Raw genomic sequence first — 18,448 nt, forward strand, 5'->3', positions numbered from 1 at the left:
TAGAGATCTTTGGTGTTTTGGGTCAGTTTTATTCCAAGATATTTTAATTGTTTTGCAGCAATTGTGAATGGGAGCATTTCCCTGTATTTTTCTCCAATTGCTTGTTATTAGTATATAGAAAGACTCCTGATTTTTACAGATTGATTTCATAACCTGCCATTATACTGAAAGTGTTGATTAGTTCTAGGAGTTTTCTGGTGGAACTTTTGGGATCTCTTAGGTATAGTATCATATCAGCTGCAAAAAGTGATAGTTTGATCTCCTCTTTTCCAATTAGTACTCCTTTAATTTCCTTCTCCTATCTTATTGCTCTAGCAAGAATTTCAAGCACTATGTTGAAAACGAGTGGAGATAGTGGATAGCTTTGTCTGGCTCCTGATTTTAATAGGAATGCTTCCAGTTTTTCTCCATTTAGAATGATGTTGGCTGTGGTTTGTTGTAAATAGCTTAACTTAGTTGAGATATGTTCCCTCCAGTCCAATTCCCTCTAGGACTTTGAACATAAATATATGCTGAATTTTGTCAAAAGCCTTTTCTGCATCTATTGAGATGACAATGTGTTTTTTGTCTTTGAGTCCATTTACGTGATTAATGACATTTATTGACTTGGTTTGCAAGTATTTTGTTGAGAATTTTTGCATCTCTGTTCATTAAGGCTATGGGTCTATAGTTTTCTTTTTTGTTTATGCCTTTTCCCAGAGCTTAGACCACTAGTTTTTAAAGCTATTATATTTATTATTATTTTGTGCTTATGATTGTATTGCCTACATATATGTAAGTGCACCTGTGTCATGCAGTACCCATGTAGGTCAGAAGAGGACCTTTGATCCTCTGGAACTGGAGTTATGGACAGTTGTTAGCTGCTACGTGTGTGCTGGGAACTGAACGGGGGTCTTCTGTAAGAGCAGCCAGTGCTCTTAACTGCGGAGTCATCTCTCCAGCCCCTAGGCTGCTAGTTTTTTTTTTTAATTTGTAAACATTTTTTATATATGCTGGTATTTAGAGACTATAGATCTTTGATGCATATATTATAAATTTTTCTCGGCATGAGAATTTCTTTTTCAAATTCATAATGATGTTTTCTGAAGGGCAAAATTTCAAATACAGTGTCCGTGGGCATCAGTGTCCATGGGCATCAGCTTATCGCTGTTCTTTAAAATATTGTGATTTCTATGACCCATGAAAGTTTTATTTACCCAAAGGCTTGATAGTTTAACTTTTACTTTTAGTTCTATGATAGATATTGAATGAGGTAAGGATCCAAGTTTTGTTCTGTCTTCATGGTATTTCATGCTTTTATCCAGTACTTTTGCATGTGTGCTTGCGTTCTTTCTGAGGCAGGGTCTTACTCTGTAGCCCAGACCTTGAACTTGCAGCAATTCTGCACAGCCTCACAGATGCTGGGATCACAGGTGTGGGTCACCATACCTAGTTATCCAATAATGCTAGTACCATTTGTGAAGTCTGTCTTTCTGAACTAAGCAGGCTATTCTGTTTTGGATATTCTTTTTTTTTTTTTCAGATTCATTTTGTGTGTGTGTGTGTGTGTGTGTGTGTGTGTGTGTGTGTTTTGCCTGAATTAAAGAATGTACATATGCATGTGTCTGGTGCTTGGGGAGTCAGTTGACTTTGGATCCCCTGGCACTGGAGTTACAGATGGTTGTACGCAGCCATATAAGCCCTGGGAACCACGCTCGGGTCTTCTGTGAGAACAGCAGGTGCTCTTAACTATTGAACCACCCTCCAGTCCTGTTTCGGCTGTTCTTGAACTTTACCCTGGCAGAGTATGTTTTTGAATCAGATCATCATGGTCTATTAAAAACAATCCCTTCATTACATTAAAATTCTATATACATTTGGGGAGACTTGGTAAGTTTAAAATATTACATTTCTATCCACAAAAGTAGTCCATTTTTCCACTTCCAAGTGTTTTTTAAATGTCTCAGTAAAGTCATGCAATTTTGTCCGTGAAGAAATTACATGCTTTCTGTTAGTTTCCTCTTGTGGAGCTCATCTTTCTGTGCCTAGTGTAAATATTATATTTTAAAATTATGTCCTCCATTTATTGCATGCATTATGGAAATGCAAATAACTTTTATGTATTGATTTTTAAAAACTTGCCAAATCTTATTTTTATTCCTTCAGTGTGCACTGTAGAAACCCTAACATGCATATTTAATTCAGCCAAATTAAATTTTAATAAGTGCCTTCCCTTTCCCTCCAAATTTACATGCTATTTTGGTCAAGTGTTTTGTTCTAACTTAATTTTTAACCCCACAAAGTGTTTCTCATTGTTGACACCTCCCAGGACTGGGCAGGGTCACCGTCGTTCTTTCCTGGCTCCCTCTCCCTGTGGGCATCTCTGACCTTCCTCCGGGTGGAGTTCGCTTCGTTCCCTCCTTCCGCACCTTCACTGGCTTCTGTGATGACACTCAGCTCGTGGCTTTTCCCATGTCGTTACTTGTATTCCGCCCTTTGTATTAGTTACTTTTCTTGTTGCTGTAACTAAACATGACAAGAAGAAACCTGAGGGAGGGAGGGCGTATTTCAGCTCAGGTTTGAGGGTTCAGTCCATCATGGAGGGAAGGCATGGCAGCAGGCAGCTCCCTGGTGGCCGGAGTGTGTGCTTGGGACCCCTCACCTCACATTTTGGTAGAACAGGAGGCAGAAAGCAGACAGGAAGAGGGGCCAGGCTGTAAGTCCTCAGAGCTAGCCCTCCGTCGAGTCTGTAAGTCCTCAGAGCTAGCCCTCCGTCCAGGCTGTAAGTCCTCAGAGCTAGCCCTCCGTCGAGTCTGTAAGTCCTCAGAGCTAGCCCTCCGTCCAGGCTGTAAGTCCTCAGAGCTAGCCCTCAGTCACATATTTCTCCAACACGGCTCTACCTCCTCAAGGTTCCACAATCTCCCAAAACAGTGCCACGAGCTGGGGGCTAAGCATTCCTACACATGAACCTGTAGTGAACATTTCATATTCAATCCGTATGTTGGCCTCTGTGTCCGCAGATGCCAAACACTGTGTTCCATAGTTACAAAGAAAACGCAGTTTGTTCTGGTCTTGTTCATTTCTTCTGCACACGTTCTGAGTTCTGTGTCATCTGGTTATTCCGTCAGGCACTAAGAAAACTGTGTGAAGATCTGCACTGTGGTAGTGTGTCCACTTAAACCCTCTGCCCCATTTATGCTGCATATTTGAAGGTCACGTCATGGGGTGTGTAAGCATGTAGGATGCATGTCTTCTCCTTACTTCTTACCAGTCCTCTTCATCTCCGATGGATCTTGTCTTTCAGATGCTTTGTATGTGATGAACAAACCCGTGTTCCTGTATGCAGAGTTTGCAAGCTCCTTCTGCTGGGGAGACCCTGGATAGTCTGGCATGTAGGACCCCTGTCTACATGACTAACTGGATGTAAAGGCATCAGAAGCCCATCAGAGGAAGCAAATGACTTACCTAGAGGGTGGAATCTGCATGCATGGTCAGAGAGGAGGAACATGTATGTATGTGGAAAGTCCGACTCCCCAGTGGGTAAGCATGCAGGTTCTGCACCATGTCAGACACGCTTCTTCCAATCTGATTGCTTTCTCTTTTTACTCTTTTTATCTCTTCTTTTCTTTTCTTTCTTTCTGTTTTTGATACATGCTCTCACACTGTAGCCTAGCTGGCCTCCGCTCATGGCCATCCTCCTCCCTCAGCTCCTGAGTATAGGATAACAGCTGTGCACCACACCTAGCTCCTACTGCCCCTTATCACCAAATGTGCCTTTCCTGATCAGTTCACATCTCTCAGTGTGAGGGACGGGGTGCATGCCCTTGGGGACCTGACCCAGGAAGGGTGTGGTATGGTCAGGAGCACATAAATTTGTTTTATTCTGAGATGAGGTTCAGAAAGTTTTGTGCATTTTTGTGTATCACCTACAACAGACACCAAGTCCCAGGAGTCAGATCTAGGCAGAGGGCCCAGACATGCTTAGAGGAGCCTCGCCGTCAGGGCAGTGCTCCTGGACAGGGAAGGCATGAAATACTGACTTTCCAGCCTCTCAGCTTTCAACAAGCCATTCGGCTCAATCCCTGGAAAGTAGTAAACTTCCCTGGTCTGTTTGCATGAGAGGCCAGCTTCCATTTGAGGAAACTGAGTCTACAGAGATGGCAGAATTTTCCCAGAATCACCTGGCCACCCACAGCAGAACAGGGCCCTGAATATGTCCTGAGATGCTGTGTAGGTGTGATAATCACCAGCTGATAGAGCTTCTTACCTGGGGGAGAGACGCCAGAGGCCCTGGCACTGTCAGAGGCATGGACTAGAATTAGGGTCAGAAAGGTAGAAGAAGGGCACATCGCTCCAGTATGCTGATGGGGTGAGTGTCCTGTACAGATTCCCTACAGCAAGCTGATGACCTTGATCCAGGAAGCATCTGTCCCAGTGGTTTAGTCTTCTAGGATGACTTTCTTGGGGACAGTCTGCCTTTCTGCTCGTCACCCCTCTCTGATTTCCTGGCAGTCCAGGAGCAGGCTGTTCCAACGGCCCAGCTATTCTGACCAGGTCCCCATGAGACCCTCAATCTCTTCAGTCCCATGGTGTCATGCACGTACCTGACTCAGCTCCTTAGATAGTGAAAACTCTTACACTGTCTAGTTCTGGCTGTGGAAAAGGTTAGAAGCCGGGTACCCCAGGGTTGGTCCCATGGTAAGAATATTTCAGTGTATTTACTAATGAAGTAGGAGAGTCAGAGAAAAGGCTAAGTGGTAGAATTTGCTGATTGCACAGAATTATTTGAATTAAATGCTCAGGGAAGAAAAACAGAGTCTACTGTAAAATTGTAAGTTCTTTTTGGTACAATAAGATTATTTTATCAAGGTGAAAAATATTGAGAGTCAGTGGTGCAGAGATGGTGTTTAGTCTCCTCATTTTTCTGCTGATACAGAATTTACTATGAAGAGCAGGGAATGTGGATAGAAGGATGGTGACTGTTGAGTTCAGAGTCACTGTCTTTCTGGAATGCACAGAGCTCTGAAATTTCAGGTGTGGGGAAAGCTGCCCATCAGGGATGCTTCCAAAGAGAAAGGACGGAGGAAGGATGTAACCTTCAATCCTCAGATAGATGTTTCTACAGCTTCTGCTGTGGCGCCTTTGGTCTCCTTGCCTGAGAACCGGGGCTCTCGGGTCAGTCTTCCTGGGTCTGAATTCCAGTCCTGCAAATGATCAGCTCAGGTTTGGGATACACTGAAAATTCCTCTTGGTCTCAGCGTCTTTCCTTTAAACAGACACAAACACGTTTTTGTGGTACTGTGAATGGATTTAATGAAATGATCCCTGTGTTAGCTTAGGATATCATGGTTCTAGCGTGTGTCCTATGATCATGCTATACCTTGCTGTTCATCTGTATGTGTCCTGATGGGGTTTTAAGTTGAGTTTTCCCAGAGTCCTGCATGGAAAATTTAGCTCAGGTCCAGCATGAACCACCACAGCTCTGTCCTCTAGCTGAGTGCTGTGTCTGTGCTGCCCTTCCTTGGGACCTGGGGCTCCAGCTTGTAGCCTGCACTCTAGGCTGGATTGCACATTTGTAATTTGTTCTCACATCAGGTCTGCAATGCATATACCGCATGGTCCAGACCCAAGGCCGCTGATGCAGTGGAGGTGTGTTTGAGTATCTTAAGCATTCTGGATGGTCAGGCACATGCTGGCAGAGGCTGAGTCACCAAGAATGGGTCAGATCATTGTCCTCTGGGGAGTCTTATTCTTCCAATGCCTCTAAAAACATTCCCTTTGGTGCTGGGCATTGTGGCACATGCCCGTGATCCCTTCACATGGAATGTGGAGGCAGGAAGATCAGGAGTTCAAGGTCATCTATAGTTCTATAATGACTTCTAAGCCAGCCTGGGCCACAGAAGACCCTATCTCAAAAAATAATCCACCAGGCTGGGAACATGTTTCAATTGGTAAAGTCTTGCTGTGCTTGAATGAGAAACTGAGTTTGTATCCCCAGAACTCACTTCAAAAGCCAGGTGTGGTGGTATGTACCTACAATCCTAACATTAGGGGCAGGTGGACCCTGGGACGCTGGCAGGCAGCCTCGTCAAAATGGGGGGTTCCAGGTTCAGTGAGAGAGCATGTCTCAAAAATAAGGGGAAGAGCCATCAGGAAAGACACTTTATATTGATTGCTGACCTCCGTATGCATGTGCACACATGTACATGCACCCACATACACAAGTACACACACATGAGCATGTGCACACATGTGTACATGCACCCACATACACAAGTACACACACATGAACATGTACACACAGTAGGAAAGACACTTTATATTGATTGCTGACCTCCGTATGCATGTGCACACGTGTACATGCACCCACATACACAAGTACACACACATGAACATGTACACACAGGTACACTACACACCAGCACCCCCCAAAAAAAAACCCTAAATATATGTACTCTGGGCTGAACTGGGAACTCAGACATTGGAGCATGGCGCTCTTGCCAGTTTGAACTTGGTTGAAATCTTCCTCACTGAAGTCCAGAGGGTGGGGCTGATTGGGTTTACAAAGCCAAACATAATCCCTGAACAAAGGAGGGTGACTGGTCACCAAAGAAAAGCAAGTCCTTCTCAGGGTGCTAATGGCCAAAGATGCCTCTTTGCCGGGAGGCCTGCCACTGACTTTTCTTTGGCTGTGGGCCATATTTCAACAAAATCTGTTAGAAAAACACCTGGCAATCTGTTTCTTCCCCTGCTTCATACCAGGTCACTTCCCTGAGTGCTTTCCAACTGCTGAGTTTGTTTAAAGTGCTTGCCAGCTGTGGCTTCACGATGTCGAAGGGAGGGAACCATAACTGGCTAACTGAAAGCTGAGTCTGAAGGCCCCCCCCCCGGCGGTGGGGGCTGCTCCCCACCTGACGTCAGGAACTGGGGAAAGAGCAGCTTTGTGTCAGGCAGACTGGAGCCCAGGCGTGCAGACAGTTAACCATCCCTTCTCTGAGAGATCAGCTTTGGCATAACAAAACCAAGTCGCTTTCTACTTGCTTGCTCAGTTATGTATAGAAAATACAAATGAATTCGTGTTTTCCAAATCCACAAATCAGGATACCATGTCAGGCCTGAGACAGAGGTCAAAGAATCACTGGGCTGGGAGGAAATGCCACTCCATGGGCCCTTCGTTTCCCCTTGTTTTAAGTGCCTCCTATATAGTCTTCTGATAATCCCCCCCCTACCCTCCCCTCCCCAGCAGCTGGTGCTGCCAGACACAGGGCATAAGAAGCCACATGAGAGGGGTTGCCTAGGTTATGTATAGAAAATACAAATGAATTCGTGTTTTCTAAATCCACAAATCAGGATACCATGTCGGGCCTGAGACAGAGGTCAAAGAATCACTGGGCTGTGAGGAAATGCCACTCCATGGGCCCTTCGTTTCCCCTTGTTTTAAGTGCCTCCTATATAGTCTTCTGATAATCCACCCCCTCCCCTCCCCTCCCCAGCAGCTGGTGCTGCCAGACACAGGGCATAAGAAGCCACATGAGAGGGGTTGCCTAGGAACACTGCAGTCCCAGGAATGTCCATCTTTCCCTCAGTGTCTGACTAACCCCTCACTGCAGTGAGTTATCACCCATTGCTGGGGTGGGCTTTTCAATTATACAGCTGCCTGAGAGTCACTCATGGTCCTGGAAGCTACCCCTCACCTAGGCTCCTGTAAACAATCCCACGGAACTCACTGGTTCACCAAGCTAGATGTGAGTGTAGTCATTTGGTCTGTTGTTGGTGTGTTATCTGGGATGAACAGACCTTTGTTTATGACTCATCAGGAAAAGTCACACAATTAGAGCCTGTATGGGTTGGTTTTTGCCAACTTGACACAAACTAGAGACTCTGGGAAGAGGGAACCTTAACTGAGGCCTTTCCTTCATCAGACTGGCATGTGGGCATATCTGTGGGACATTTTCCTGAATGAGTGGTTGGGAGGGTCCAGTTCACTGTAGGTGGTGCCATTCCTGGGCAGGTGGCCTGGGCTACATAAGAAAAGTAGCCGAGCAGGCCAGTAAGCAGCGTTCCTCTATGGCCTGCTCCAGCTCCTGCCTCCAGGTTCCTGCCCTGAGTTCCTAGCTTGGGTGCCCTGATGAATTGTAACCTGGGAGATGTAAGCTAAACAAACCCTATTCTCCCCAGGTTGGTATTGGTCAGAGTGTTTTGTCACAGCAGTTGAAAGCAAACTAGAACGGACCATTAGGGAGCATTCTACTACTTTTAAAAGTCTTTTATTATTTTTTATTTTGTGTGTTTGAGTGTATTGCTTGCGTGTATGTAAGTGCACTCGTGTCATGCAACACCTGTGGAGGTCAGAAGAGGGTGTCAATACCCTGGAACTGGAATTACAGACAGTTGACCATTGTTACCCACTGTGTAGGTGCTGGGAACTCAACCCTGGTCCTCTGAGACAGCAGTCAGTGCTCTTCACCACTGAGCCATCTCTCCAGAGGCAGGAAAGGCTTTTAAACATGGCCTGGCTTGTGAGGCTGTGGGGCACACGAGGGAAGACGGGGCCAGTCTGAGCACCACGGGATTGAAGAAACTGCGTAGCACAGCTACCCATCTCTCCTTGAGGCAAAGCTGTGCATTCTGAGGCACTACAGGTGACAACAGTGTCTGATGGACTGGCTCGTGTGAATCATTCAGGGTGCTTGATTAGTACCCACCGAGGTCCCCACACATGCCAGGGACTGGAAGACAGTGGAGGAAGGGCAGGCATTACTGAGGGAATGGTGGTGTTTGATGCCCAGTCGCTGGCCTAGATAGGACTGTGCCCATAATACAGTGAAAGGAGCTAATTCGGCCCGGACCTTGGGACTGTCTGGGGCTTTAGTGGCTTTGCTGAGCCCCATAGTGGGCATTGGTGAGGTGCAAGAGGGTCCGATAGAACTGAATGCCTTAGACTGGCGTGTAAATTAGGTGTGTAAAGAGCGAAAGTCCTGAAAGGAATGCAGGGAGGGAAACAGGAGCAGAAGGGTCTGTCTGGATGACCCAGCTGTAAATGTGGTGAGATGTGTGTCCAGCTGGAGCTCTTAGAGAAGTAACTGACAGAGAGACAACTGCTATTTTTGTGAGCACCTGAAAGGTTTTGAAGCTTAAGCAACAGCTCAGCAACGGGGTAAAAGTAGATGACAGAGCAGTACAGGTTGAAAAAAAATGTGAGCTTGCGAGATGTGTGTCCAGCTGGAGCTCTTAGAGAAGTAACTAACAGAGAGACAACTGCTATTTTTGTGAACACCTGGAAGGTTTTGAAGCTTAAGCAACAGCTCAGCAATGGGGTAAAAGTAGATGACAGAGCAGTACAGGTTGAAAAAAAATGTGAGCTTGCCTGAGGTCACTCCCACAGAGTGTTCTGTATACGTTTCTCTCCTGCAAAAATGTATGCTGGGGGTAGAGAGAACCCCCATAGCCTGGTACCTTTCCAGCAGGCAGGTTTGGATGATGGAGAGAAAAGGGTCACAGTACTGGCCCGGAAGGAACCTATCAGACCCAGTGAGCTGGCTGGAGCACAGGAGAAAGCACAGCTCACCCTCCCTGCACCCAGGCAGAGCTGAATAGAGCAAGTCTGCCCTAGTGAGCCTGCCGGGGCGAGAAGAAACACAGCAGCATCAAAACAGCACCCCAAGACGAAGCAGCCTGGTGGCTCCTGGAGGACTGGGCATCACACAGGGCCAGACGGGGCAACGTTTCCATCCACTGCACCTGCCGTTGCTGTTTTGATGGCGCGATAGATGCAACTGATGGGTGTTTTCAAGCTGTTTGGCCTTCGCTTCATTTCAGTATCCCGTTAGCTGATGGATCCCAAGGCCAATTAGCACTTGCTTGGAGTAGGTGTTGTTGGGCCGTTAAAGATCCTATTTACCCTCTGCAAAAAGGTTTCATTATATAATGCTAACCCTTGAGTGTCCTATTGATTTGGAAAATTGGAAAAGCATTTGGAAGAATAGTAAAAACAAAAGGCGAGTTTGAACAAAGGCACTGTGTTTGTATGGAAAAAGGGACTCCCAGGAGACGTATCGTTGTTGGGCAAAAATCTTGGTGCCAGCCAGACATGGTGGCACACACCTTTAGTCCCAGCACTTGGGAGGCAGAGGCAGGCAGATCTCTATGATATCAAGGCTAGTATGGTCTACATAGCGAGTTCCAGGCTTAGCTGTGGCTACAGGAAGACCCTGTTTCAAAATGAACCCCCCAAAATTCTTGGTGCTAGAGAGGTGCTAGAGATAGGTTACTCCCTATGATTTGTCGGTCAGTGGCCCTGAGTACCCCAAAACCATAGAGGCTATTGGTGTTGCTGTTGGTTATACAACAGACTAGATGGTAAGTGTGTTGGACTGCTTCAGTCATCAACTTGACAACCTGAGTAGAGGGAACCTCAACTGAGGAGGATTTTCTTCTGATTGTCCTGTGGTTATGTCTGTGAGGCGTTTTCTTGACTGTTGAGTGATACAGGAGGGCCCAGCCCACTGTGGGCAGTGCCACCCCTGGGCGGGTAGGCCTGGGCTAAGAAAGTAGGCTGAGCACAGGCCAGACGATCAAGCCAGTAAACTGTGTTCCTCTGTGGTCTGTGTTTTGAGTTCCTGTCTGACTTTCTTTGATGATGGACTGAGCTGGAAGCCAAATGAACCCTTTTCACCTCAAGTTGCTTTTGATCAGTGTCTTTATCACAGCAACAGAAAGTAACTAGGACAGAAAGTTCCTACTGCTGAAGACACCACATTCTTTGACACCAGACCACTGAAAGCCCCCTCACTGCTGGCTGGCTTAGGGGTGTCAGAGGATGCTATACAGGCTGCTAGAGGGTAGTATTACAGGTAGTCCTGCTCAGTCATGGACCCTGTGTGCCACACTAGCAAAATACCAGGCAAGGTGCACCTGCTGGTGTAACAACGGCACAGTGATTATGAGGCCAATAGACTTGTGATGGGACTTACGGCCTGTTCCACAGAAGGAAGCTCATGTCTTGTACTATAAGCCAGGGCAAAATGTTTGGCTGGGGAGGTCACTTGTGGAAGCAAGTGCTGTTGTTATGTTAAATAGATGTGATTTCTGCCAAACAGTCTTCTAAGCATTTGTGCTTTGGGTCATAGTATACTGCTGCTGTCAGTCTTGATCATGAAGGGAATTCCTTATTTTTTATTTTTGCAGTGGGCAATGGTTACTGCAGACTCTAAACTAGTAACATTCCTGAGAATCAGAGATTGTTGGTGTGGAGTACACTCTCAATGCTCAGACATAAATGGAATTAATAATCAAACAGCTGCATTGCTCCTATCAAGGCTCAGGGAGCATCACAGGAAGAAGGAAGGAGGAAGGAAGGGAAGGAGAGGTGCTGCTGTAGCTGTTTCCTCTAAACTGAAATGCTCCTCCTGGAGGGAGAGGAGAAGGCAGAGGCAAAGACTCAGGACACCAACAAAACTTACAAGGCTTAGGACTCTCAGAAAGTTACAAGATTAAAAAAGTCTCTCACTGAGCTTGTACAAGCAAGTTAAAGATTGCTGGAGGAGAGGAGACTCTGAGAGGAGCCCCAGGGCTGCAGCCTTCTGAGTTACTACTCAGGCTGAGGGTTTTCAGCAATGCAGCCTCCTGGCAGTTGCTCATGTTTCTGTAAGAAACTCAAGACTCATTGGTCCACTAAGCTACATTGGTCCACTTGGTCTGTGTGGGAGCCAAGCTTGAGCCTAGGGTGATATTGCAACTGTCAGGGTCCAGGAATCCTGGCTCTGTAATCTGAAACCCAATATGCTAATGAGGCATTGTACCCTCTATTCTGTGATAGGTCGTTAAGTCTGTTATGCTAATAGGATGATAAGTCTGTTTGCTAATAAGGTAGGCTACTTGCTGTACTGTGATAGAACTGTTATGCTAATGAGGTATCCTACTTGCTGTGATGTGATTGGACCACTACCCCTATATAAGCTTGTGCCTTCCTGCAATAAAGCAGACCTGTGTCACCGAACCTGGTCTCCTGTGTCTGAATGCATCCCCTGACACAGTCTCCTCACCAGCCCTGGGGTCCAGGACTGGGCAGAAGCGGCAATGACAAGAGGCAGCACAGGGCAAGCAGAAGAGCTGCCTCAGCACCAGGCAAGCATAAGAGTGGCCTCAGCCCAGGGCAGGCAGAAGAGTGGCCTCAGCCCAGGGTGAGCGGAGGAGCGGCACCCATGAGAACAGAGGAGCAGCTGCCGCTGATGGTGACCACAGGTCTGCATTGTTTCTTTGGTCTGTAATTGGTGCCCTGTCTGGAATGAACACATTTGTTCATGTTTTTCCCAGGAACTACTATACAACATCCCACCTAAACCCAAATTCACTGTCCTCTGGGATATCCCTGGGCCTAAGAGAAGATGGAATGGAGTAGGCAGACTCAGAGGTGATCCTGGCACCTGCACTGCCTCTGTGTGGGTCATGGCGAGGGGCCTTGTGGGTGGACAGCCCTGACCCTCACAGCACTGACCCTCACAGTCCTGACCCTCATGGCACTGAACCTCATAGCACCAAACCTGCCTGTGGCCTGGGAAACAAGCTGGCTTGATCCCAGCTCTCTTCTCTCTTCTCCCCATATTAGACACACCCTTGTGGGGGTATCAAGAAAGATAGATTCGCTGAGAAGTGGATAGATTGAGAAGGGGAAGATAGACAATAGAAATAGATGATAGATAAATGATAGATAAGTAAGTAGACAGAAAAGGAAATAGGGAGGGAGGGAGAGAGAGAGAGGAGAGAGAGAGGAGAGAGAGAGGAGAGAGAGAGAGAGGAGAGAGGAGAGAGAGAGAGGCTGAGGGGCTGGAGAGATGGCTCAGCAGTTAAGGTTCACTTGTTCTTTCAGAGGACTGGATTTGGTTCCCAGTACCCACATCCAGCAGCTCACAACCACCTGTAACTCCAGGTCCAGAGAATCCAACACCCTCTCCTGGTCTCTTCAGGTACTTGCACATACCTGTGCATACACACATACAAAAATAAATAATAGATTTTCATCCCCACCGAAGATCTCTGATCTCTCTCTTTCTCTCTCTCTCTCTCTCTCTCTCTCTCTCTCTCACACACACACACACACACACACACACACACACACATGCGTGTGTGTTTCTGTTGGGTGGAGTGTCCTGTGGTATTAGCTATTGGGTTCCAGAGCTAAGTAAAAACAGGGTGAGCAGTGGAACAGCTCTTCTGTGCATAGCAGCCCCTGTCCCTGACTCCACTCACCTAGGAACCAGGGGAAGGGCTTCTGCCCTAATCCATCTGACCTCAGTCTCCAAAGACAGAGGGAGTGAACAGTACAGGCTCTGGAAGGCTGTGAGGTTGCATGTCCTCTCCGTGTGGATGGGGTGTCTGCTCAAGAATTGGGGTTGCAGCTTTGGTTTAAAGACACACTGTGCAGAGAGGCCATGGCAGGTAGGCAGGGGCAGCAAGGGACGCAGGGCTCTCCCATCCTGAGCTTCTACAGTTCAAGGGATGCAGGCCTCTCCTGTCCTGAACTTCTACAGTTCAAGGGACGCAGGCCTCTCCTGTCCTGAACTTCTACAGTTCAAGGGACGCAGGCCTCTCCTGTCCTGAACTTCTACAGTTCAAGGGACGCAGGGCCAGATGCACTGTGACATCCTGTGGGTACTTCAGGCAGGGGTACCTTCTTCCTTGGGCAAGGACTGGACCAGCATGACAGGACCTAAGAGTGGGATTCCGGGGTGGAGCCAGGACGGGCGCCCCCTTCTGGGAGCCACACTGCAGGAGACTTAAGTTCCTTCTTAATCCAACCTCCTTCCAATCAGTGTAGTTCCCTCACACAGGGGCGGGGCCCACACCTGCCAGGTTTATTCAAAGACTTGGTTTCTCTAAACTACCTTTCTATTACCTGCTACCCAAAAGAGAGAGAGGCCAAGAGAGGGATGGGCAGAGGGGGAAGAGGTCACAGGGTCTCCACTCTATCAGGGCAGCACCAGGCACACAGAACACAGCCTGAAAGACCCCAGATCTGCCCGGGTGCATAAGCAGGAGGGAGAAGTGAGTTCAGGCAGCACCTGGCCAACACACAGGGGCAGCTAAGGATGATGGGGTAGCCCAGAGTCACAGCTCCCCACATGCCTCGGGCTTAAATCCAATACTCTCAGGCCTTTTCTGTTTTGCAATTATTTTTTACCTACAAATGCAGCACATTTTATTTATCTCTATTACCATGGTTCTGTGAAGGCTTTCAACCCTAGAATAGTGGTGCCCAGGCTCAGTGAGATGTGCACTCCCTTGTTGACAAGCAGGCTCCTGGAGACTTTGTAACAGTGTGGAAATCTTGCAGCTGGTGCACTGTGTGGAAATAAGATTTAGAATTATACATGGTATAAGTTGAGCTAAAATATTTATTGAAAAATGCAATTTAATATAAAATTTAACATGACAAGATGCAATTTGCTATATATACACTACATATATGTAGTCTCTTTTTACATCACATATACAAAGAGCTTAATAGAAAAAATGTTTGGCCAGTGAGATGGTTCAGCAGCAAAAGCCTGTCAACCTGAATTTGATCATCTGGACCTACGCAGTGGAAAGAGAACAAACTCCTGCAAGTTGTCCTCCGACCTCCACAGATTTGCCAATATACACACAGACAAAATAAAAAAAAATAGGGGCTGGAGAGATGGCTCAGTGGTTAAAAACACTGGTTGTTCTTGTAGAAAACCCGGGTTTGAATCCCAGAACCCACATGGCAGCTAACAACTGTCTGTAACTCCAGTTCCAGGGGATCCGACAGTCTCTTCTGTTCTCTGTGGGCATTGCACGACACGGGTGCACTTACCTACATGCAGGCAATACACACATACACATAAAATAAAAACAATAAAATATAAAAAATGATGATTTTAAAATTGCTGTGGAGGTAAGGTCGCCCTTAGGTTTGCTTTGGACTCACTATGGTTTTCTGTATTTTCAAGATATTCCATACTAATGCATTTATAAAATAACAAGAATAACACCCCTTTTCAAAGCACAGCCTGCACAGGGTACCTCTAGTTTTCGTCAGTGCCAGGGGCTTCACCTGCCACCACCTGACCTGGCAGCTGGCCTCTTCTCTTCCCCACGCGCTGGCTGTCAGAGCATCTGTGATATCTGTGAGTACTGACAGCCATCACTCTTGATTCCAGATCCATCCAGGACCTAGCTTCTGACCTCCAGCCTGAAGTCTCCAACCCTGACAGAGACAGATCTTCCCAGGTTCCCTGGGAGACTTCAGAGCCACTCTGAAAGAGATGAATGGATCCCAGTCTCACAAGTCTGGGACCTCACACATGCTGTCCTTCACGGTGTGGGAATTCTGGGGGAACTCACCTGCTGCTATTCATGCTTCTGGAACTCAGGTGTCAACCTGCCAACCCCTCCTCCCTTCAGCATCTGCCAGCCTCCAAGGAGGTAGCTTGCTTTCTTGGCCCTCATCCAGGGTTCCATCATGTCGCCAGAATTCCCAGTGGAGAGGACCTGATAGGATCCTTCAGAGAGACAGCTTGGTAGGTGGGCTGGGAGCTGTCGGAGGAAGCAGAGGCCCCTGAGGGAAGCCTGAACCTGGACCTCCCCGACTTCCCCAACTCTGAAGGTCCTGCAAGGAAGCATTTGGATCTCTTTTTTTCCCTTCAAGATTTATTTTGAGCTCACTTATAAAAACAAAATAAACTTTAAAATTTTTCTCCAGGCTGCAAGATCTTCCAGGGCTCTCTCTCTAACACCTCACCTTACTTAAAGGTGATACACAGAGCAGAGCCCATTAGCACTTGAGGATAATTAACACGTTTTCTCCTCCTGTGGATGGTGTCCCGTTTATGAGGCATTCTGTTTCACTTTAGCTAGAAATGTCTGCTGGTTTTTCTTAAATATAAAGGAGAGATTCAGGCTGTCTTTACTGGCTAGGAGAACTTAGGATGTTGTACATAAACCCTTTATAAAACAAACTTCCCACTGATGTTTGTAGGAAGATGAACAGCATGCGTTGAATGGGGGGGCAGTCTATGTCCTTTGTAGGTGGACCCCTGATTGCTCTGACCAGTACGTACACATGTCCACTGTACCCCACATCCCTCCAGTGGGCAGCCTCAGGTCAAAGAGGGCTGGTCTCCTGGCTTCTGGACCTCAGGCAGGACATTGGCTGATGTTGGAGACACCTTCGGTGTCATGTAGCTTCTATGTCTTTGTCCCTTAAGCCATCCTCATGACACACAAGTGACCTTCACATGAATGGTCATGGAGAATCCTCTGAGATAACCACGGGAACGAGGACCTCCGAGAGAAGTGCCTGTCACATGCACAGGGCACAAAGTTGTTGTTGGATTATGCTGAGGCAGAGCTGTGATGGGGCCACCAGGAGCCTATGGGAGGATTTAAACTCTCTTTAGCCACCTCTAGCAATTAACCAGTGAGAGTTGGTTTAATATGTCACCCAGAATTCAGCACAGAATATGGTGCAGAAAACAAGCTCAACACATCAAGACACCTGGACAGCTGAGCCAGTGACATATGGCAGCAGAAGTGTGCTTTGAGGTTCTTTGGGAGCACTCTCTCATGTTTTCCAACTCTTTTGGCATCAGGAAGTGCCTAAGGTGTCCAGGGATTAGGGCACAAGCAGCCCAGGGAGGGGCTCACTTGTACTGCACCCAGCAGCCAGAGAGGGCCTCACCTGTCAGCCAAACTGACTAGCATAAGTGAGAGTGTGTGGGAGGGTGAGACTTCCCCCAGACCATGAGGCACCCACAGATCTGAGCTGGCCTCTGTCAATTCCAGGAGGGCCAAGGGCCTAGAGCTTTGCTTTTGCCGAGACAGCAGCATGCAAGATGGACAGGGCCGCTAGAGGTCTTCCGTCTCCTGCAGTCAAACCGCAGGGTCGCAGGCAGCCTGTTCCACTGCTTGTTGAGGGGTCACATTAATCTGCCTAGCAATTGCAGCCCCATACCTCTCAGTCTGTGAGCTTCAAGATCAGGATGGCCAGGAGGCATAGTGAGTGCATGGGTGCAGGCTTCCACGGCTAGTACCAGAGCTCTCATCTGCAGAGCTTTCGGGTTGTAGGTGGGCAACACAATCTTGCCAGTACTTTTGCATCAGAGAGAAACTTGCTAATTGAAAAGTAGTTTGCATGGAGGAAAGTAGTGAGGTGCCAGCTATGTAAATCAGCATATGCCAAGATCTAAAAGAAACCCTATCAGGACAGGGGGGCGAAGAAACCCTGGAAACGTATTGAAAGCAGCTGCGTGCTCTGGTTTCTCTCAGGAGCGGCTGCTCACTAGGTGAGGGGTAAGGACGAAGCCGAATGCCTGACCTAGGTGTGTCTCTGGGTGTAGGTGGGTGGGCTGCACCCATCCGGGTCAGGCAGGCTTCTCAGACAAGCTCTAAACGGTGTGGATCTTAACACTACCTTCTGCTTGGTGCCGGGAAGTCCGGCCAAGTGCTCCCAGGCAGAGCTGGGTTTGTGGCCGGATGTCTTAGGATTTAGGGTTCCTTAGCTCAAGGTAGTGTTTGCTCTGCTGTTCCGCGAATTGCCCAGGACTGATGTGGGCCTGGGAGCAGGCGCTAGGGGTTGAAATCAAAGGACCAGGAAGAAGAGACCTGGCATGCAACCCGCCCTGTCTCCGCCAGCGAGGTCTGCACAGCGGCTGGAACGAGCGCCGTCTGGCGGAGACTGCGTTTGGCCAGCTCGGAGCCGGCAGGCGCTGGCTATGGGGAGCTCTGATGGAGTGAGGCTCCTGGTAGGAAGGGTCTGTCCTTGACCCAGACACCGGGGTGCAGCGGCAGAGCGGCTTATGGTGAGGCATAAGGAACACGGCTCTCTGCCTAGGGAAATTACAAGACGTGTTCACGGGGGCCGAGCTCTAGACAAGAGGCCGTCTTGTGCAAAGGCCCCGAGTCCACCGGCCCGGTGCGTTGCGCTAGAGCGAGGTGGGGGTTGCAGGGGTCCCTGGGTCACGCGGAGTCACAGACAGACGCTGAGGCCAGCAGACATCAGACGTGAAGGACTTCAGACCCTGTACAGAGACTCCGTTTAAGGGCATGGTGACTCGCTACGGGGTCAGGAAAGTGTCTGGCAGATTTATCCGAGAGAGAAATCGGCCCGTGCCTAGAAGAGTCGGGGGCCCACCTGGCGGCGGCGTCCGCAGTCCTGTTTTCCCTCTGGGCCCTGCGCCCCACACTCTCCTTAACGCAGGTAGATCGCGCCGGCGCCCCCAGCTCAGCTCGCCCGTGCGAAAGGAGCGCGGGGCCTGGATTCCCGGTGCGCGCCTCCTTCCGCGCCCGGCGCACCTTCCAGCGGACCCCGACTCCGGAGCGGGCGGGGGACGGGGGGGGTCAACGGGCCGAACCGGGGGACGCCCGGCCGTCGCGCCCCTCGCCCGCCCGCGCCCTCCCGGCACCGCACCCGCTCCCCGCGGTCTCCAGGGTCCAGGGCGGGGGGCGG

The 18,448-nt window shown here is 48.5% G+C and overlaps 1 protein-coding gene across 1 annotated transcript in view; it reads left to right on the top strand.

The window, feature by feature from the left end:
- Tcerg1l (transcription elongation regulator 1 like) overlaps positions 1-18,448 on the top strand; it is a 254,902-nt gene that overhangs the window by 16,278 nt on the left and 220,176 nt on the right. The window contains exons 3-5 of the mRNA XM_017801666.1: positions 17,635-17,744; positions 17,834-17,914; positions 18,200-18,430. Of these exons, the coding sequence (XP_017657155.1) occupies positions 17,635-17,744; positions 17,834-17,914; positions 18,200-18,430 (422 nt within the window). The remainder of the gene's footprint in view (positions 1-17,634; positions 17,745-17,833; positions 17,915-18,199; positions 18,431-18,448) is intronic.

The sequence above is a fragment of the Nannospalax galili genome, unplaced genomic scaffold (genome assembly GCF_000622305.1).
Source record: "Nannospalax galili isolate Female #2095 unplaced genomic scaffold, S.galili_v1.0 scaffold1223, whole genome shotgun sequence".
NCBI classification, from domain to species: Eukaryota; Metazoa; Chordata; class Mammalia; order Rodentia; family Spalacidae; genus Nannospalax; species Nannospalax galili.